Source organism: Hydra viridissima, unplaced genomic scaffold (assembly GCF_058129835.1).
Source record: "Hydra viridissima isolate aposymbiotic clone 2 unplaced genomic scaffold, HvirCarnegie_v1 scaffold_12, whole genome shotgun sequence".
Lineage (NCBI taxonomy): Eukaryota > Metazoa > Cnidaria > Hydrozoa > Anthoathecata > Hydridae > Hydra > Hydra viridissima.
In genome coordinates this window covers 5,507,169-5,528,848 of record NW_028324311.1, presented here as the reverse complement: position 1 = coordinate 5,528,848, position 21,680 = coordinate 5,507,169, and the positions used below count along the sequence as shown (strand labels likewise).

Below are 21,680 nucleotides of genomic sequence, written 5' to 3'. Positions count from 1 at the left end.
TCAAGCAACTCAAATACATATACAAAATTTAACACAAATAAAAACAAATACAATAGCTTAAAAGAGACAATTTTAAAAAAAGTTACATATCTACTATTTTTATAGCACATCATCTTTTAAGCATTGTAAATCATGCAGAGTTCTTTACAAAGGAGGGTACTTATTGATTTTATGAATCCTCGCCTTTTAAAAATTCATCATATCCTTCTTTTGATAAAAGTTCATTTAATTCACTTTTATCACGTAACTCAATTGTATATATCCACCCTACAAAAAAACAACTTTGCAAAAACATTTCTATTATTTGGAGAAAACATTGAGAAAACAATGAGAAAAAAACGAGCAGTAAAACAAATCGATAAAATTATATTTGTAAAGTTTCTTATCAAAATGTGATATAATTTTATAAGAATGATGTTAGAAAAAATGTAACTGGGATGAAAATAGATGAGATTCAAAACTAATGAACAAGATTTTTTTCTCAATTTATTTGTGCAAGTTTCAGTTTCAAAAAAATATATCATGCAGAATAAAAATTAATTATCATTAAATCTAACTTTTAATTTATCTAATGAATTTTTTACAGAAAAATACTTGAATTTAGTAATTTTTATGACTACTATCAAACAAGATGGCATTGAACCTACCAAAATATTATTATCATTTTTGCTATGGTTGATTTCACTTTAAACTCTTTCTAAAGCTGCTTTCATTCATCTTTGTGAATGCTCTGTAACCATTTTTTTAAATCCAAAATATACCACAAATGTTCTATTGGGATAACATGTGAACTATATACACACTATTTTGATGAATATACTACTATGTTAACTGCTTTTACTTACTAAAGAAATCCTTTGTTATTTAGTTCTAAAATTCACTTTTTTTTTTTTTTTTTTTTTGTTATGGAATGGAGAACATTAGTTGATCAAATTTGTGTCTCAAGATTGACTCCAGTTAACATTTTTAGGGCATGGAGTTACATTTTTACATAAATATTAAACTACACTTCATTTGTTAAAGACGCATGCCTTTAGTTATATTTCTTATGGTTTGTAATATCACCTAATATTCTATACTTTTTTGGCATTCTCAAAAATATTTTTCCTTACTGAATCAATACTTTAGTGATTTTGATACATTATAGTTTCAGCAAATAAAACCTGAGCTGATGTTTGGAAATGCAATTTCAGTACCTGCTAGAATGTTTCTATAAGAATTACCTTTTTTTAAAAGTACCACATCAAGATTTCTTTTAGTAAAACATTTTAAAAGTTTTTGAAATCTTGAAAAAGGATTCTACAAGATTCTTTGAATTTAAATCAAACTTTATTTCTTTTACTTTTTTTTTTAAAAACATTCAAGAAAAAATACTTGAACTGTTAAGTTATTATTTTTGTTTGGTAATCATTTATGCAACTAATATATCTTTATTTTTTGGGTTGGAAATGGTTCGGTAATTCTTCTAGAAATTGTGCCAACAATAAGTGTTCTCAATTTCTATCTGCGGTTTTTCGCAAGCATAAAAAAGTCTGATCAGAATGTACAACAGGATTTACTTTGTTCAACAAATTTTGAAGTGAATTTTAAATTATGTTACAAGGATAGAATATCTAGTTACTAAGTTAAAATTAAATTTTTTTGTTGACCTCATCTTTTATTAGGTTGGCAACTATGTAATTTTGGTTTTATAGTATGAAACAAACTCATGTATTTCAATACAAAGAATCTTAAATCAATTATATATTTTCCATTTTGTTCAATGACATTTTGCCATCTTTCTTGCAACTTCATGATTCCATGCTCGTAAAACTTCAGGTCCTTATCAGCAAAAAACTGAATCACATGTAATTTAAGGTCATCATCACTTGTGAAAAATTTGCCATTCAAAAAACTCTGCAAACTTCAAAATAAATGGTAATTAGATGGTGCCAGATCAAGATGTATGAAGTCTTGCATTATCATGGTAGTATACTATTCCTTTCCGATTTACCAATTCCAGACATTTTTCCTTGATACATTCATCCAGATTCATTAGTTATCGACAGTAAACCTCAGAACTGATTGTTTGGTTCCTTGGTGATCATCTTAAACCATAACTTTGATTTCATCATCATCAAATTCAGAAAGCCAACCAAGACATTGCTCATCTTTGAGAGAAAAATCTCCAGAACAAATTTAAACACATATTTTATAAAACATATATTTAAACACATATTTCTTTGTGAGCTTCAGTCGCTTTTTTTGTGCCAAAAATGTTCATTTTTGCACTCCATTTTAAAATTGATGCACAGCTGACATGTACACAAGAACTCATGCACCAATTGCTTCTAAAGTACCTCAATATGTCTTGTATCAAATGTAAAAAACCAAAGTACATTAAGATTAACTGGTTGTTGAAAAAATAAAGCATGCTTTTTAAGACTTAAAACTGAAATTACTTAGTTGCCAACTAAGTTATAATTCAATTCATTTTCTTTTTTTTCTTTTGATCAAAATAAAGAAAATAAAGAAAATTGTTAAACTCTAAAATTTACAGAGTTGCAAATAAAACTGTTAAAAACAATTGGATATTTCTTTGCTCATCATATATAAAATCTTTAATATAATGAATTTTAAAATTTGATGAATAAAATATAAATAGAATGGAGTAAAACAAAAGATATACAAATGTAAAGCCCAATAAACAGAATGATTATCTATTACCTTTACTTTCAGCAGATTTGTTTACTAAATCAGGAGTATTTACAAGTTCTTCATTTGATTTTTTTATAGTTCCACTGACTGGTGAAAAAATGTCAGAGGCAGCTTTCACACTCTCAACTGTTCCAACTGAATCTATCAAATAAAGCAACAAGCAAATAAAACCAAAAAGGATCTTATCTAGTCTTCATTTGTACAGTTTAACAAAACATGTTTCACTAAAAGACTTTATTACTAGTTAAAAACAATAAAATTGCAAGTAAATAAATTAAAAAAAAAATTATAAAGGCATTCTAACACATCAATCTTAACCTTTATTTTGTAATAGAATATTGTCCACAAGCTATGAAGCAATTAACAAAAAAATTCATCAGCCTGGAACTATACACATTTTTTGCACATATAACGTTATTTCAAATTTTCTTTTTATGGTAGAAATTTTCAGAACAGCTACATCATCTACCAAATAAGCATCACTGACAGACCAAAGTTATCATGGTACAATTTTATTGTGTCTGCCTTAGAAAGCACAACAGTTAATTTTGTGCCACCCAAAGTTATGCAACACAAACACACCCAAAAGGAAATGGAAGCTGCTAGAATGGGTGAAACACAACTTCCTCAGGCAGTGACTGGTCACCCATTTGATGGACCTTATAAAGCTCCCAACAGGTAAAAAAACAAGTCAAAACTGGGTGTACTGGATGTAAAGTAGGACCAAGTGCTTAGCAGAATATCACAGAGAACAGTAAACTAGAACCTTTTTTACATTTAAAACCTTTGTGTATATGTGGATATCAGTTTCTATAAAAATTTTCAATTTTCAGGGGTTATTTTATTTATGCTATTAACTTGTGATTCTCAAGAATTAAATTTTTTGCATTTTTTCAAATTTTTTTTAACATATATTTTTATTTAATTGTTAAGAGTTCATCAAATTCTTTACAAAGCATCAAATTAATTACTAAGCTTTTTAAAAATATATAGGCTTACTAGAATATGATACAAACTTTAGTCTTTAAAAGCCAAATTAGCAAAGTGGGTAGGATTTAATTTTTTTGTTTATGTTTGTAAGCAAAATAAATTTAATCCCACTTTTCAATTTACTCAGTTTAAAATAACTGAGCACTTAAAGGGTTAATTGCCAGATAGCAGTTTCAACAATATGCTTCAATTTGTAACAGAATATTAAAACCAGACGTGATTTGCATTTACTCATATTTTCTAAACATATGCAGCAAATCCTTGTTTACTAGCAACATGAGTGAGGTTAGAAATAATACTTTTAAAAGAATATTTTGACTTATATTTTGAACATATTTGAAGGATTGAGCCTGTGTTTTTTAATAATGCGCTCTTTAGGAAAGAAACTACAAATTATCAAACCTTGAGCATTAACTTCAGATCCAGCTTCAGGAAGCTCAATATACACTAATTCCCCAAGTTTTTCCTAAAAAAAAAAAACAAAGAAAAAATAGTTACTACACATTTCAAATTTTATTGAAAACCGTGCAAAAGTTTATAAACAATTCTGTGCCCCATTAAGAAAATCAAAATTTCATTAAGAAAAATGTATTTATATTAAAATTAATTTACTGGATATATTTAACTTAAATTGAATTTAAAAAATAATTGTAAAATTAAAGTAATCATCAAGAGAAAAGAAAAATTTAATAACACGTGCTGTAGAGAAGTAGATTCCTTATAAGCAAATTTATAATTTTAAAAATAAATCAATAATTAGCATACTAGTTAAGAGATATATAGACCAAAAGACACTTGAAAACAAGCATTATTCAGGCAGGCTAAAGATAACTATTAAAATTATTAAATAATTGCTCAGCCCAAATAAAATTTGCAAAAAATCATTTGCATTGGATTTCAAAAGAATGGTAAAAGTCTTATTCAGTGACAAATCAAAGTTTTATATGTTTGGTAGCAATAGTATCAAGTACATAAGACATCTGAAATATGCAAGACACTTGCTCCTTAGTATTAAATGCAAACAGTTAAGGTGGTGGCAATATAATGGTTTGGGGATCTTTTAGTTGTGATTCTCTTGGTCCACTTCATCGCATTGAAGGCATAATGGATCAGAATGTATATTTAGATGTAATTAGGAATGTTATGCTGCCACATGGAAAGGAAAAAATGTATCATGGTTGGATTTTCAAGCAAGAAAACAATCTAAAGCACCATGCAAATTCTATGAAAAAAAACTCCTACTTCAGACTTGCCTTATTAAAACCCAGATTTAAATCCAATAGAACATCTTTGGGAATATTTCAATCATCAATTGCAAGGCGAAAAACAGACTAATAAAAATGATTTATTCTAGGTGCTTTCAGATTGATGAGAAAATTTCCCCATAGATGTTCTGATCAACTTAGTTGACTCTATACCTTGTTGTTGTTAAGCAATTTTAAAATGTAGAGGCTATCCAACAAAATACTAATATGCTGCAATGAAAAACTAGATGAAAAAAATGAAGAATTAGAAATAGTACCTTTTTCTTGAATTTTTTTATTTGTTTATAAACTTTTGCATAATTATGCTTTCAATAAAATTTGAATTTCTCCCTTCCATACAAGCTATTATTTTTTGAGTAATTTTTAGTATGTAACACATTATAGGAACAATTGTTGAAAATTTCATTTATTTTCAGTGAAAAGTCAAAAAGTTATGACAAAAAAACTTGAAAAATTTAATACATACATACATACATACATACATACATACATACATACATACATACATACAAAATGGCAAATAAAAGTTGCAATGTTCAATTCTTAGCAAAAGAAATGCGCAAAAAATATACTTGGGCATAATCTGTAATTCCTACTTTACCAATATTTCCATCCACATCGATCCACTCATGATCTTTTGTGAAATATCGCTGGTCTATATTATGAAATTTTATTTTATATATATCTGTGTGTGTGTGTGTGTGTGTGTGTGTGTGTGTGTGTGTGTGTGTGTGTGTGTGTGTGTGTGTGTGTGTGTGTGTGTGTGTGTGTGTGTGTGTGTGTGTGTATATATATATATATATATATATATATATATATATATATATATATATATATATATATATATATATATAACCAAGTTGAGTCTATTTTATGTGAAAAATAATTAAAATTATAATATTTGGTTATATATATATATATATAACCAAATATTATAATTTAATTATTTTTCACATAATGTAGACTCAACTTTTTAATAACAATTTTGTTGAATAAAAAATTGTTTTGTTAGAAGTTTGAGGTATATTACATATCGTAAGACAATTGGCTTTATTAATTGTTTGACTTTCATAGACACAAATTTGGCACTAATATCATAGTAGCTATAGTAGCAAATATATATGTATATCATTAGAAAGCATATGTTAGTGTTAGTCATTTTAGAAAAGCATGCTTAAATGTATTGTAATCAATCTACTGAGCTGCCCATGACCCATCACAAAAAAATCTGTTTCGGAAAGTCTAATGATATATATTAGAAAGTCTAATATATATATATATATATATATATATATATATATATATATATATATATATATATATATATATATATATATATCATTAGAGATAAATTAACTCACATTATTTATTAGATATATGATATATATCTAATGATAATGTGGTTTTCAGAGGGTTAATAATAATTAGTATCCTTAATTGTAACTTTTACTTGATTTTAGAGGAAATAAAAAATAGGGGAAAGTGGAAGCAGAAAAGAGAAACCTGAATATTTAGTGTAGAAGTGTTGAAATGAGGAAATACTATGTCAGAAAACTTGAGGAGACCACTGTATCTTTTAGACAGGGCCATTAAAGAACTTCTCAGGTAGTAATTACCTACAAATGAAGATTATCATTCCCTCAAAGCAACTAATATTTAAGTTCAAAATTTCTATATACATTATATTTCAACTCATTTTTACAGATTTTTTTACAGAATTCCTAGGGCATGGAGTTACATTTTTACATAAATGTTAAATTAAAAAATGTTGAACTGTCAAATTAGTCTAATAACATCTAGTCTATTACAAGTATATTTGCTGACCTCAGCAGGCATAGTCTAACCAGCTTACATGTCAAATACCTGGGATAAACTGTGTGGGTTACAACTAGGGAGTTCCTTGTCAAAGAAGTAGTAAATGTCTGGAGCAGAGTTGGTTTTGAATATGACTTCTTAATGAGAAGATAAATGAAAAGGAATAAGATTGAAAGGCTTAACAAGAAATAGAGAATGCAGATCAACTGTAAAAAGTAAGAATAAAAGAAGTAATAATTTTTTTGATGTAAACATTGATTAATTTATTTAACATTGTTGGATTTAAATATTTAACATTAGTTTGATATAATGTTATAGTTTTGAACATCATTGAAAAAAAGGCTGGAAAGCATCTCCAAAAAGGAACATGTACCACTCATTATTATTCAAAGAACAAATAAATAAAAAATAAAGAATGCACTGGAATATTTTGAAATAAAGGAAATCATCTTTGTTGTTTGTGTTTACACTACAGCTACCAAAACTTATCAGTAAATATATTGTTGTAAAGCAAATTATGTGGCTTTTATGTCATTAACACATAGAGACATATCTGTCATTAAGTACAAGTACTGACCAGAAAGACTAAAGTATCTATGCAAGATTTATAAAATGTTGACCTGACAATTTTAAAGCACGCAATCAAGATTTTGCCTCTTTAAACAGATTTAATTGAAACATTTTTTAAACTGGCTCCTTTAAGCATCAGACTGCATAGAAAGCCAAAAAGTTTTTAGGAAACGCAATTGTCCATTTTTAAAACACCATTTTTAATAACAGGACTGACTAAAGAAAGTTGTGTGAGGATATTTATATCTAGACATTGAAGCACTGGAATTTTCTTTACACCAGTACAGTTACAGCAGACAGGACATATTCATTTATGCTTCAACTGAATTACAAAAAAGGACAGAGAAAAATATTAACAAAGTGGCACTTTATGTTGCTATAACATATATTGGTTTATTAAGACATATTACAGGTAAGACCTAATGACCTTAAGGCTATTAAAGTTGCTAAAAGTGTGGAAGAATACAATCAAATGTTAAGTATAATTCTTAAGAACTCTCTTCTTGGAAATACATGGTACTTAGTAAAAGATGTTGTTATTGTGTTACTTGCTGACTCAAATGTAGATGATGAGGAAAAAACTTTAATGATACAGGAACTGATGAGGTATTCCTTTCCAGAGGATACATCTTACTTTGATGTAACAAATCAGACATCCGAGATTACTTAATCATTGAACAGAACACTCTGTTAGTTTAGTGAAACTAGCTGGTGCCTGATTTTCATCTTGAATTTTAGCAAGGAAAATATCTTGTCTTAGCTTTCTGATGATACATTTGTAGATATTATCCAATTTCAAGTTTTCCAAGGATTTTGTCTCAAATATCAGTTGTGAGGATCATACCATCTGTTCTTCCATATGAAATAATCAATATCTGTTCTTCCTCATGATATAATCTAAATGGCAGTTATTTATTGATTGGCCATTATGCAAATGAAGTTGACTACAGGCAAAGCTATAACAAAATCTTATTAGAATTTTTGATCAAATATGATTCAGCCATGAACATATTCAACTTTTAAAGCATAAATTAATTTTCAAAAGTAAAAAAATTGGCCACTCAAGTTTGCATGGAAACTGGAGCATCTTTATCATACTATCATAAAGAACAAACTTTTTTATATTGTTCTTAGCAACTGGTAGTGCTGTATATTTGTAAAACATCAGCCATGACAGATGTTAATGACATTAGAAGATGTCCACCATTTCCAAGTACAGTAATGTATAGCAGCATTAGCTATTTTATGATTAAATAATTCTTTGAATGTCAATTCCCCTAATGGTAAAAACCTCCACCATATTAAGCTCTACCTGAAATATTATACCTGACCATTATCTACCATAGAAAGGACTTTTTTCATACATATTTATGTCATAGAATTATAAAAAATTAAAAATTAGTAAAACAACCCAGCTTTGAAATAATTTTACCATTATCCAGTTGGTCCTCTCAAAGATAAAGTATGAAGGCAAACATTTACAATTACAATTTCCACAGTACATAATAGAGAAATTGAGATTAAGTATTTCCTTTTCAACTTGACTTAGAACAAATGGATAACCAATCTGGACTTTCACAACTGTTCCTTTCTTTGTGACAAAACTGCTTAAAAGATTAACTAAAGTATATACAACTATATCCTTGTTATATATTTTTTAAATTATTAATCTATATATTATTAGATATTTTCACTAGGATTGGATTAGGGTAGCGCTTCATATATCAGGATATATATTGCATTAAAATAGGGTTTTATTGAAAAGCTTGCAGTAAAACTTTTTTTTATTGGCAACATCTTTTTTTTTTTTACTCAAATTTGTTATCTAATCAGATTGCTCAACAAAAGCATATATGAAAATAAATTAAAACAATTATTCTAAGAGATAATTAAACTGATATAAAGATTTAAGAATTTAAAAAACTCTTTAGGAATTATGCTTATCATTTTAAAGAATATTTATGTTATATTTTTCGGTTTGTAAAGTTAATCCAAGTTTATAATACTTAAAGTTGTTGTATAGCAACACTCAAACAAAATTCAGCAAAATTTTAAACAAATTAACATATATAGGAAGTATTATTAACATTTCTAAGATTTTTCTACTTTAGTAACATTTTAACATTTGCATAATAACATTAACATTTCAAAAAGTTAAAATATTTTAAAACTTTTTTAAGTTTAAGCTTCAGTATCCTTAATAAAAAAAAAAAAATAACTGCTTTATTAAAAATAACGTTTCAATAAGTATAGTTTTTTTAAAAATTATTTAATTAAATATGTAACACACTCTTGAAACTTTTTGTGTTGATAAAATTCTTTGTAATAAAGATTTTATTTTCTCTAAAATAAACACTACTTTTACAAACGTGAACTTACATAGGAAAGAACTTTTTGATAGTGCTCTTGAGCTTGGTAATGTTCGGGGGTATGAATACTTCCCCAAAGGTAACTGTATTAGCTTTAGGTAACGACAGGCATTAGTACGTATTACTCCTGCCATTTTGTTTTACGGCAATGTTCACTTACCTTCAGCTCAGCCTTCAGCTCAATCCGGTTCCTGAATTTATTTTCGGAAAAGTTTAAAATATTCTTTGTCACTACTTACTCCAATATGGCTTATTGTTCAGCCCTTTCCCGTCAACATCGGAATAGATTAGGGAAACTCATATCTTGTGTTTAAATAAATCACTAAAACTGATGGAAAATGGATAATTTTTTTTAAACGATAATTTTTCAATCTTCTGTAGGTTTTGCTCACATTTTTGTAAAAAAAAACAACACTATATTTCACATACTCAGCACAAAAATTTATAATCAAATTTTAAAATCAAATTCTAAGTTCCCAGTGGTGGAATTAGAATTTGATTTTAAAATTTTGATTTTTCTTATTAAAATCATTTTTATCAAAATTATTCATACTAAAATTATTCTTACTAAAACTATTTTTCCAAAAATTATTTTTACTAAAATTGTTCTTATTAAAATTATTCCTACTAGAATTATTTTTATTCAAACCATGCTTATCAAACTTCATCTAATGCGCATCCAAAATATTCAAATTGTATTGCAACATAGCTATTGCGGGTAGGAATAGTTATGTTGCAATACAATTTGAACATTTTAGATACGCATCAGATGAGATTTGTTTCAAAGTTTTAAATAAGGTTTTCAAAATATTTAAATTCTTATTGAGAAGAACATGAAAATTTAATTATGAAATTTGAAAAATTTTATCATTAAACTTGAAAATTCATCAAAATGTATTTAATGTACTGAAAAAAAAAGTCTCTTATGGTTAAAAATTCATTTAAGCTAGTTCCAAAAACTGTCTAGGATCGGATTCTCCGTAGATACTTTAGTGACGCAGGTTAAATAAGAAAAGAAACGACACAATTTTGTTCCAATACAAGGCGATACTTATTACAGGCCTTCCCGTCGCGAATCCGTATTTTTGACTGGGGGCGGACAATGTTACGGAAAGTTTAGTTTTAAAATTTCGATTTGAGAGCAGTTAATAGTCACAAAATGGTTAAAGAGTGCTGTATTCCTAGATGTAGAGGAAACTATGACACTAAAAATAAAGTACGAGTTTATAGGCTTCCCTCGAACGAAGAAGAACGAAATCGTTGGATAAATTCAATTCCAAGAAGTAATTTTCCAAATAAGCCAGATACTGTTGTCTGTTAAAGATATTTTCCAGAAAATTTTCTTAAAAGCTCGTGTCAATGGGAAAGATAGACCAATCGAAACTCCTTCAATTTTTCCTATTATTCCATCAAGTGTTATACTAACTCAACCTTTAAAACCAAGGTCCACTACTAAAGTGATGTCTTCTATCAGAAATGAAAAGTGTGATGAGTTGTCACAATATTTAAAAAGTGATTTTTTTACGTTCATTTCTTTATGTGAAGATATTAAAAATCATAAATTTGTTTGTCCTGTAACAATCTTTGTTATAAATGAAGTTTTGCACATCCAATCAAATTCCTTTTATGTTAACTGTATACCTATGTTTGCTGTTCATATCTCTAGCAATTTTAAATTTGAAAGTTTTCATGCTGGTGTTGATTGCTTTATTTCTTCATTATCTAAAGACCATATTACCACTCTTAATTGTTGGTCAAAAGTGGAAGAAACAATTCTCTATCTGAACAACATTGAAGTTGATCATCAAAGATTGATATTACAAGATCATATTGCATCTATGAATGCATCAGAAGTAGGTAAAAAAATTTATAATATAGAAACAATCATCAGATTGTATTCTTATTTTTCAACATCTCCAAGTCTACACAATCAGTTAAGAAAAGATTTTAAACTTCCAAGTGTAAAAACACTGACAAAAATTACATCTAGGACGAAGAATGTTTCAGATATTAATTTTATCAGCACTGTATTTTCAAATATAGAAGAGAATCAGAGGAATTGTATAATATTGGTAGATGAGGTTTATGTAAAGTCTCTTCTTCTCTACCATGGTGGTTCTCTATTTGGAAAAGCTGAAAATAATCCTAAGTTGTTAGCAAATACTGTTTTGGGTATCATGGTTAAATGTTCAAAAGGTGGATGATCTTTTTTGGATGCTTTTTTGTTTTAGCAAGTATGCTATGTTCAGAAATCAATCCATCAGAAATAACTGGATAGCAGAAAAAAAAAGGAATTGCATTTTGAAAAAAATCAAAATATGACTGCTAAATGGAGTGACCTTAAATGTTTATTTGATTTTGAAAAAGATCAGCTAATTAAATTATCTAGACTAAATTTTGTAGCTATACATTCAAAACCCATTAAAAGACAAAATGTATCACACTGTTTAAAAGTGTTTTGTGATGAAACTATAGCTGCTTTCAAAACTTATTCAAGAGTTATTTCGGAAGAAGTAGACATAAATTTGTAATATTTACTTGATTTTGGAGATATGAGTGGTAAACAAGGGCGTAGAATAAAATCCCTAACTAGAGATACAAGTTCTTCAATTTGGCATACTTGTTATGGGTTAGTAGAGATGTGTAAACATTTGTTAAAAAACAATTTCATTTATGTTATGTTAGGAGAGTTCTCAACAGATTATAATGAAAAAGCATTCAGTAAGTTTAGACAAGGTTCAGACGGAACATATTTTATAACTGTTTAAATTGTTGTTGAAAAATTAAACATTGAAAAAGCTAAACTGTTATTGGAATTAAAAGTTGATGTTTCAGATTACACTACTGATATTGAGCATTTGTCAAAAATGTGGCTATTTTAGAAGTGAAGAATCTTATGATATAATTAATCAATTACCTGAACTAGAAGCATTTTTGCCACTGAGTACAAAAATGGCTCTGTTTTATATTGCAGGCTATGTTACAAGAAAAGATGATGTCAGTGAAAATGAATTGTTGACTGACACTGCATTTTATTTTCAGTTGTATGGAGACTACACAAAAACCATGGACAGAGGAGGATTGAGGGTACCTCTGGATTGCTATGTTCAGTGGGTTTTTTTTTTGTTACATTATTTTTGAAGTTGAGAAAAAAAAGACATGCAGAAAGTCGTTGTGCAATATATTTATGATGATATCAGATATTTATAACTTGAAAATGCTAAAGAAACATGGTGTTATATTGTCAAACATATTTCTTAAAAATTATTATTTGTTTATTTCACCTAAGTCCTCTAAGGAACCTGCATTAAAGGTTTTAAAATTATCTGTAAAGCATTAAAAAATATTGTTATGTACATTTTTTATAACAATTTCTAATATTTGATGATTATTTTAATGGCTTTTTTTTCGCATTATTTAAAAGGTTGTTTATTTTTCTTTTGTGATTTCGTTTTTAAATAAAATTCATTCATGATTCTGAAAAATATTGTTTTTCATTATTTTTTTTTTATTTATTAAAATTTTATGATATTTAATAAACACTGCATTAGACATTTTGTGCATTGGAACAGTTCCTTTTAAATTTAATAAATTAACTGAAAATAATGTAGCTCGCTTATTTTTTCAGCCATTTTTTTATATTTTCCGTAACATTGTCCGCCCCCAGTTAAAAATACGGATTCGCGACGGGAAGGCCTGTAATAAAATTAGGCACCGCCGATTCGGTTCGTAAAATCCGCAAAAAGCCAATCCGACTTATTTTGCGGATTAAAATAGTCAGTTCGTAAAAATTTTTCGGATTAATAATCCGAAAACTAATTTACGAACCACTAGCGAATTTTGTTTTTGCGGATTCACTTCGCTGTTCGGATTATCAATCCGAAAAATTTTTACAAATCAATTTAACTTTAATTCGTTTAGCGAATTATACGAATCGCGTTCCGTTCGCGTCACCATTAAATGGTGTGGTCCAAAAAAATTACGTTTTTATTATGTGCGCGTCCTATAAATAGTGGATTTCTTTTTTATTTTCAATCAGTTCTATTTGGAAATCTTAACATACAACAATTCGTTCAACAGATCAAGTCTACTATTCTTCACCTACATTTATTACGGTAAGCCATTATTATATTAATTTGATTTAAAAGTTAAGAATATTTCAAACTGAATTTTTGCGGTTTTTTTTTTTTTTTTTTTTTTGTGGATCGAATTCCTTTGCGAATTATTTCGCTTTGCGGATTGCTTCAATTAGTGGATTGGTCCGATAAAATTTATATTGTAATATTTCTTCTACTTAAATATTAACAGAAATAAAAATAGAAATAGAGATAAAAACTAGTTTGAAAAATTGTTACGCTCATTTCAATAATTAAGGCAAATAATTAGTTCTTTTATTGAAAACTTTATGCATGCCTCTAAAATATCATTTATTGTTAAGACGAATATTAAGGAAAATTTTCAAATAACTTAATAAATAATTAGTTCTTTTTCGGAAACTGTTTGTATGCATCAAAAACTATCACGTTTTATTAAGGCAAATATTAAGGAAATATTGAGGCAAATATTTCAATAAAAAGTCAGTAAATCGAAAATGTGATTTGATCCGTGTTTTCGAATTTTTAATCCGAAAAGTAATCCTTATTAACAATCTGATCCGTTTTTGTGGATTTTAAATTCAATAAATAATCCGAAATATTCGTCCGATCCGATATGGCAAACTCAATCCGATTCGTTTCTTTTTTTTTTTTTCATTTCACTTTTTTTTTCTTTTCAGATGCCTAAGCTGTCTAATATTTGGGAATTCTTCAACAATGTGGAGGAAAACAAGGCAAAATGCAAGGCCTGTGGCAAAATATACTTAATCAATAAAAGCACCACAAGTCCTTTAAGGAACCATTTGAAAAGAGTCCACTTGAATTTATATAAACAATTAGAAAGGAAAGACAAGCAAAAATCAACAATACCAGACATTTTTGATGAGCTTGCCTCTGAAGACTCAGATTTTGAACAAACACAAGAAAGAGGAAAAAAGAGGAGATGTCCACAGACACAAAAAGATACACCAGTATCGCCACAGCCTGGACCAAGTGGAACTTGTGGCACTTCCAACACACAGACACTGCAAGGCAGAAAACAGGCTACCAAACCTGAATGGGAAGTTACTGACATCAATCAAATAAGAACTGTTGTTGACATTACTAAATGGGTGATTGAGGACACTCAACCATTTTCTATTGTAGAAACTGACGCATTCACCCGGATGATGAGAACTGCAACCAACGGTCAATTCAGAGCCATTACAGCAAAGAATATATCTACAAAATACATTCCTCTCCTTTTTAAATTCATCAAGGAACAAGTAAAAAACATTTTCAATTCAGACAAGTCAAATCTTGATGGAGTGGCCTTTACATCCGACGTGTGGACCACTGATCACACCAATTTGTCTTTCATGAGCCTTACACTCCACTATATAGATTCAAAGTTCCAATTAAAGCGCTTCTTGGTAGAAATGTCCTACTTCCCCGAACAACATACTGCCGACAATATTGCCAAGAAGCTCAATAAATCTATCAACAAACTGGAACTTGATTTTGGAGTCAAAACCTGGATAACAGTCGACGGTGCAGCTAATGTCTAAGCAGGTGTTAGGAAATCAATTGGGGTTCAAAGTGCAATTTGGTGTGTCGACCACCGTCTAAATCTAGTTGTCAGTGGTGCTGTCGATGATAAAAGATGTCCAAAATGGTCAATTCTCAACCACAAAATAACAAAATTAGTAGGTCACTTCAACCAGTCCTCTAAAAAAGCTATGACTTTAGTTAATGCTGCCAAAGCCTTAAAAAACTCCAGAACGAAGTTAGTACAGAGATGCCCCACAAGATGGAACTCTGACCTCCATCAAATGGAGTCTGTGGTGGATCTTCTTCCGGCGATGCATTCTTTAAAGAATCCGAACCCTACTGTTTCTGGAGGTTGTAAGTTGACAGATCTTTTACCAACAGATGATGAAGTGGAATCTATTCAATCTGTCATCCGGCTTCTGAGAGGCTTTTCAGAATTCTCTGAGAAATGCAGCAGTGAAAAGAATGTTAGCATCTGTTCCGTTATTAATTGCCTATACAACATCAGAGGAAGATTAGCAAGGGAGATGATCAAGCCAAAAACCGAGGTGTCATCAGAGCTTGCTCACTACTTCAATGAAGATTTAAACAAAAGATTCGAAGGGGAGTTGATGAATATTGAATTCTCTATAGCTCATTTTTTAGATCCTAACAGCAAGGGCATGTGCTTTGTGGATGAGGGGGAAAAATTTGAAGTAGTCAAAACTGCAGTAAAAAAAGCTATGGAAGAACTGTCAAAAAAAGAAATTTTGGCTAGCCAAAGCACTCCTTCCCCTTCAATGTTGGATGATGAAGATGATGACGACTTTGATTTCACTGAACAACTGAGGAAGAAAGTGTTTGGTGCAGGTTACATTAATCCTGGAGGTGAAACAAGCACCAAGAAAGCCATTTCTACTGAAATTGAGGGGTATTTGAATTCAAAACCAGTTCCAGCAAATACAAATGTACTGGAATTCTGGAAACAAAACCAGTATATTTACCCAATAATGTCAAGGCTGGCCAGAAAAAACCTCTGTATACCTGCTGCATCATCAACATCTGAAAGAGTTTTCTCAACAGCAGGGAATATATACAGCTCTAGAAGAACCAATCTTTCAATCTCAAAGGTTGAGATGTTGGTATATATGAAAGAAAACACTAAGCAACTCAGTAAAATTCAAGACATTGTGTGGCCAGGAAATGAATTTGGAAAATGATTAACTTTCAGTGTGATTTTGACTTTTTTTTATTTCTTAACAAGGAAATCATTTCGTTTCATTGTATATTTGAATATTATAAATAAATAAAAATGAATTTTAATTCGAAAGCTTTTTTTATTCTGAATCCGTATAAATCCGTAAAAATAATATCGGTTCGGATTCCAATTCGAAAAAAATTTTTCGAATTGCAATCCGATCCGAAAGTATCGAATCGGATTGCGATCCGAAAAAATAATCCGAAAAAATTTTAACGAATTATTTTCCGATAAATTATTTTCGGATCAAATCAATCCGTAAGTAGTTTGAACCGTTTAGCATAGATAATTCGGTGCACAATCCGCAAACCGATAAACAGTAACGAATCGGCGGTCTCTAAATAAAATATCGCCATGTTCCAATATTATTACATTTTTGCGCCCCGTAAGTAAGTGCCGAAAATGTGTTGATGCGTGTTGTTTTCTACTTGTAAAATTCTTTTGTTGACATGAAAAAATATATATTTCTTTTTCATTTAATTTATTGGTGAAGTAGATATGGGGCGCAAAGAAATCAACAAATCTCATACAGATATTGAAAAATATAGGAAACAACTAGGTATATTCATAAATGAACTGTTAGAAAACCCTGTATTAGAAGGGTTCACAATCACACACACAAACACGCACACACACACACACACACACACGCACACACACACACACTTAAGTAAGTATAAATACACTTAAGTAAGTATATACTCAAATATACACACATGATTGCCGGCCAAATGTTAGAAACCACTTGAGAAACCCATGCATAAATATTTTTATTTACAAATATTGTAGTATTTTATCAAATTTAAAACTATTTGGGCACACCTGTACAACTGGCTACATATAAGAAAATGCTAATGTAACAATTCTATTGTTTCCAAGAAAATAATAAAGTATATAAATGTGTTTATAATTGTTAATGTGACTAATTGGTGTTTTTTTCACTCAATTGTTGCCAATTGACAAATTAAACTAATTTAATTTTTTTTGTTTCATGCTTAAAACTTCTATTGTTTAATTGATACTTAGGAATGAAAAAATGAGAGTTAATACAGTTTCTTAAAATTAAACATGATTGTAGCCTTCAAAGCAAAGCTGATGTTATTAAAAATTTGTTTTCATTATACAATTTAATATTACAACCCAAGTAGAAGGTGTTGCTTTTTCAAGATACCCAAAACCTACAACATTAAGAGAAGAGCTGTTTATTGATAAAATAGCCAAGAAAAATAACTCACAACACTAAAATTTTCTGATAAATAGTTAAAAATATTTCATTTGGAAACATAAACAATTTAGTAGTTCAAAAGCCCAGGCTAAAAAAAAAAAAGATAAAATCTGAAGAGGATTTTTATTTCATGAGAAATATGTTTAGACATCAGTATTTTAGCATCATCAGTATTTTGTATTTTTTTTTTTTTTTTTTTTTTTTTTTTTTATTTCTTGAGTCCATTTGAATTTGAATAAACTTTTGACTAATTTTCCAAACACCTTCCATTTTTTCATATTTGTCTAAAACTTTAGCTTGGAGGTGTATATATATACATACTCATACAATACACACACATAAGTATGCATGCACTTTAGGAAGCATGCATTTATATAACACACAAAATACACACATCCAAACAAAAATAAATCTGGTATAATATTTTTGTAATGCCGTAAAAATAAGACAAAGCTCTAGTAAATTTTTCATTTTAGGTAAGCAAGAGTTTAAAGGTCGCAATAAAAAAAATGTTTTAGCAATAAAAGCAAAAGCAGAAGCAAGACGACAGGAATCACCATTAAAGGTTAATAGCTCACAGTTAAAATTTTAACAAGTTTTGAAGACAATTGTTCAACAATATAGCTATTTATTATTTATCACTTTTTTTTTTTATCACTCATTAATATTGTAATACTACTGATGTTATTTATCTTTGTGTATTAAAATTGCATTTTTCTAAAACAATATACCAGATGCGTGTTAAAATCTTTTAAATTTTAAAATTTTTTTCTGAGATAAAACATTGGAGCTCAAAGATAATGACAAAGGAAAAAACTTTTATTTCTACATATAAATGTTTAGTTTACATCAAGGTTTTGTTGTTTACAAGCTTGTGCTTGAACTTTAGCCCAGATACTGAAATCCAAAGGATTAAGGTCAAGAGAGTTAGGTGGCTAATTATTTTTGAGCTAGAATTTCTGGTGGTACAGAGCTCCATCTTTCATGAAAGCATAATTTGAAAGTTCAGGATAATTGGCTTGAACCCAAAGAAAAACATAAAGTTTCAGAACTCTTTCAATGTTGTCTTGGGCATTCATTTTCAGCCCAGAAGGTAGAAATACTGGTGGCATTTTCTTGTCTTTGGAACTGACCAATCCAAAAATCATGATCTGTAAGTGATGCTTTGTCTAAGGTGTATACTTGACCTTATCTGGGATATCCAATATCTTCAAAGAAGAGATAAATCAATTGTGATGGTAATTTGTATCTGGATATACTGTGAAATACTTTTCATCAAAGAAGAAGATAATCAATACCTTTGTAAGAATAGATCTAATCATACATTTTTCAAGTTTTTTTTGTTAGGTTTTTTTTTTCAAGTTTTTTTAAGTAGCTTTTAGTTTTTCAGAGAGAATAAATTTTTTTGTCTAAGCTAAAGACAGTGAACCAGCTTCCTTCACAGTTTTTCTGACAGAGAAATCATTTACCTCTAGATCTCAAGCCATTCTTTTCATTTTCTTAGCTGGGTTGGTCCATATCCTCCTCTTGATCTCCTTGACAAAGATACAGTTAGCAACTGAAAAGGGTCTGCCACATTCTTTTGTGGTCCTACAAACCACTAGCCTGTTCTTAATATTGTAAACAGTCCTTCTGGGGACCTTGAGATTTTGAACAATCTTAGAAAATAACATTCCTGCATTAAGAGTTGTGACAACCTCTGTAGTTTTAATATTCGCTATTTTTTCAGCAAAATTAATTTAAGGGTTTGGTTTAATTTTTTATATCTTTGAAATTATCAAGATCTTTTGGTGAAAATATTTTTTTTTTGGAAAATTGCTTGGTGTAATCACAAAACCTCTTCAAAGTTGAGTAAAAACAAACACTCGTGGTATTATGAAATTACTTTTCACATATATTATGAGATAACTCATTTTAATAAAGGAATAAACCATTACAATATATATTATGTAATGACCCATTTCAGTAATAGTAAGTTCTCATGAAAAATGAACATTTTTGAATGATTTGAATTTAAGAGTTAAGACCTTAAATCATTTCTTTTTTTTTTTTAGACTGGAATTGTGACTTTAGGTATCTTGGTCGGTTTGTTAACAGCAGTGTATTTCTTTTTTTATTTTGGATTCACTAAATAATCTATTTTTAAATTTATTATTACAATACACAATTATTAATTTTTTAACTTACTGTAAGCTTTTTGAAAAGTTAAAAACTTGTTTCCTTTCTGCGTTGAGTACTCTCTTTTTAATTAGGAAATTTTTATATCTGGATGCTTGGGTGTTGACAAAAATATCACAAAATTATCCTTTGTATAATTTTTATAAATGTGTTACAGGTTTGTATTTAAAGCTCCACTGTAAAAGTTTTTAGATATATTGAAAAGTGTGAAATATACTGCAAGTCGGTAATTTAATAGATGAATTTCACTGGGAATCTTTCACCAGATTTGTAAATCTTGTAAACAGAAATTTTAAAAAATCCCTAATTTTCTATTTGTTTTGTTTTTTGTTATTGAATCAAATGTGAACTTGATTTCCAAGTAGATTTGTTGGCTCTCAGATTTCTAGTTCGCCAGTTTTAAGTTGCTTTGTTTTAATCTGCTTTGTTTTAATCTAACTAAAATTTTTGTCTCGAAGTCTGCGCTCACTGGAAAATGGCCATTTACCGTTTATAAAGGGGTCGATGTTATAAAACAGTTACCTACGTATTTGTTTAACAACATCAACGCTAAAGTTGTTAAGCAAATTTGTTATTTTTAAAAACTAAAGGTGTGCATAACTAAGAATAAATGATTTTTTTTTATCACGAAAATGTTTCGTAGTTTTTTTTAATCATGAAAATGTTTTCGTAGATGTTTACGTTTTCGTGAAATTCGTAGTGCTATGAAAACTAAGTTTTTATATTAGGGGTACAAATAAGTTTTAAGGGTTTTTCTAGAAAATTTGAAACTTTATTCGGAGAAATAAGTACAATATATTTTATTCAAAATATTGTCCAACATTTGCTACGACTTTTCACCATCTTTCAGACAGCTTATGGATTTCGCGTTGAAATAATTTCTCGTCTTTTGAGGCGATCCGAGAATCGACCTCGATTTTGGCTTCTTCGTAAGCAGTGCAGTGAGTACTCGGCCAGGCTATGAGATATTAATCGGATCAAGTGGTAGTTGTAAGGAGGAATATTTGGTAAATATAACCGGTGGGATTCCGACACTATCCCATTGAAACGCGTTCAAAGTGCCGTTGATGAATTTTGAAACATGTGGCCAAGCGTTATCATGTTGAAAAATCACTTTGTCGTGTCTTTTGGCATATTGGGGCATTTTAGCCTCATCGCTCAGCTCAACTGCATCAATTGTTGTTAGTGACGTTCCCAGTGATGATTTTGTCTGGCCGGAGCTGATCCCATTAGATGCACAGCATTAAATATTCTGTTTTGCAGTTATAGTTGATGCATGGCCAGGTTTACGCATACTTATGTAAACCGTAAAATATATATAAAAAGTAAAACTATAAAAAAAATACCTTAAATAAAAAATAGGTTTTATCTTCGTTCTTGCAAATAAAAAAATTCAACAACTGTTTCAACGTTACGTAAAAAAAAAATTTTTTGAACTGATGAAACAGGTTTTTTACAACTTATCTTACAAGTGGGAGTAGAGCTTTGTGGTGTCCAGACAAAGTAAATGAAACTGATAGCTGATACTAATTTCAAATCCACATTGTGTACAAATTAGAGTTATGTACAAAATTACAATTAATTTTTTATTTATTCCTGTAATTTCATGTGAATGCATCTTTATTTAGAAAAACTCGATGAGCAGTGTTACATGATTTAATATTCCTGATTATCCTCATTTTTGGTCAACAATAAGTCTTATTTTTTGTT

At 29.1% G+C, this 21,680-nt stretch overlaps 3 protein-coding genes across 5 annotated transcripts; 2 read left to right on the top strand and 1 right to left on the bottom strand.

Annotated features, from left to right (window-relative positions):
* Positions 1-9: 9 nt before the first annotated feature.
* LOC149880950 (uncharacterized) lies at positions 10-9,925 on the bottom strand. 2 transcript variants are annotated; one of them, XM_090068965.1, is made up of 5 exons: positions 9,717-9,918; positions 5,525-5,607; positions 4,090-4,153; positions 2,707-2,838; positions 10-267 (listed from the first exon to the last, which is right to left on the bottom strand). In XM_090068965.1, the coding sequence occupies exons 1-5, from the start codon at positions 9,838-9,840 to the stop codon at positions 170-172; spliced, it is 501 nt and encodes a 166-aa protein (XP_089925091.1). In that variant the 5' UTR covers positions 9,841-9,918; the 3' UTR covers positions 10-169. The 2 variants fall into 2 exon arrangements, 1 of the variants encoding a protein (XP_089925091.1); XR_016445681.1 differs by lacking the exon at positions 10-267 and adding an exon at positions 1,394-1,836 and having other exon boundaries at positions 2,379-2,838; positions 9,717-9,925.
* Positions 9,926-13,587: 3,662 nt separating this feature from the next.
* LOC149880949 (E3 SUMO-protein ligase ZBED1-like) lies at positions 13,588-16,800 on the top strand. 2 transcript variants are annotated; one of them, XM_090069697.1, is made up of 2 exons: positions 13,588-13,821; positions 14,481-15,506. In XM_090069697.1, exon 2 carries the CDS (start codon positions 14,481-14,483, stop codon positions 15,345-15,347), a length of 867 nt encoding a protein of 288 aa, XP_089925823.1. In that variant the 5' UTR covers positions 13,588-13,821; the 3' UTR covers positions 15,348-15,506. The 2 variants fall into 2 exon arrangements, with proteins under 2 accessions (XP_089925823.1, XP_089925822.1); XM_090069696.1 differs by lacking the exon at positions 13,588-13,821 and having other exon boundaries at positions 13,885-15,265; positions 15,380-16,800.
* Positions 16,801-16,937: 137 nt separating this feature from the next.
* On the top strand, positions 16,938-20,282 carry LOC149880948 (triple QxxK/R motif-containing protein-like). Its single transcript, XM_090069805.1, has 3 exons — positions 16,938-17,126; positions 18,269-18,357; positions 19,847-20,282. Exons 1-3 carry the CDS (start codon positions 17,066-17,068, stop codon positions 19,925-19,927), a joined length of 231 nt encoding a protein of 76 aa, XP_089925931.1. The 5' UTR covers positions 16,938-17,065; the 3' UTR covers positions 19,928-20,282.
* Positions 20,283-21,680: the final 1,398 nt, after the last annotated feature.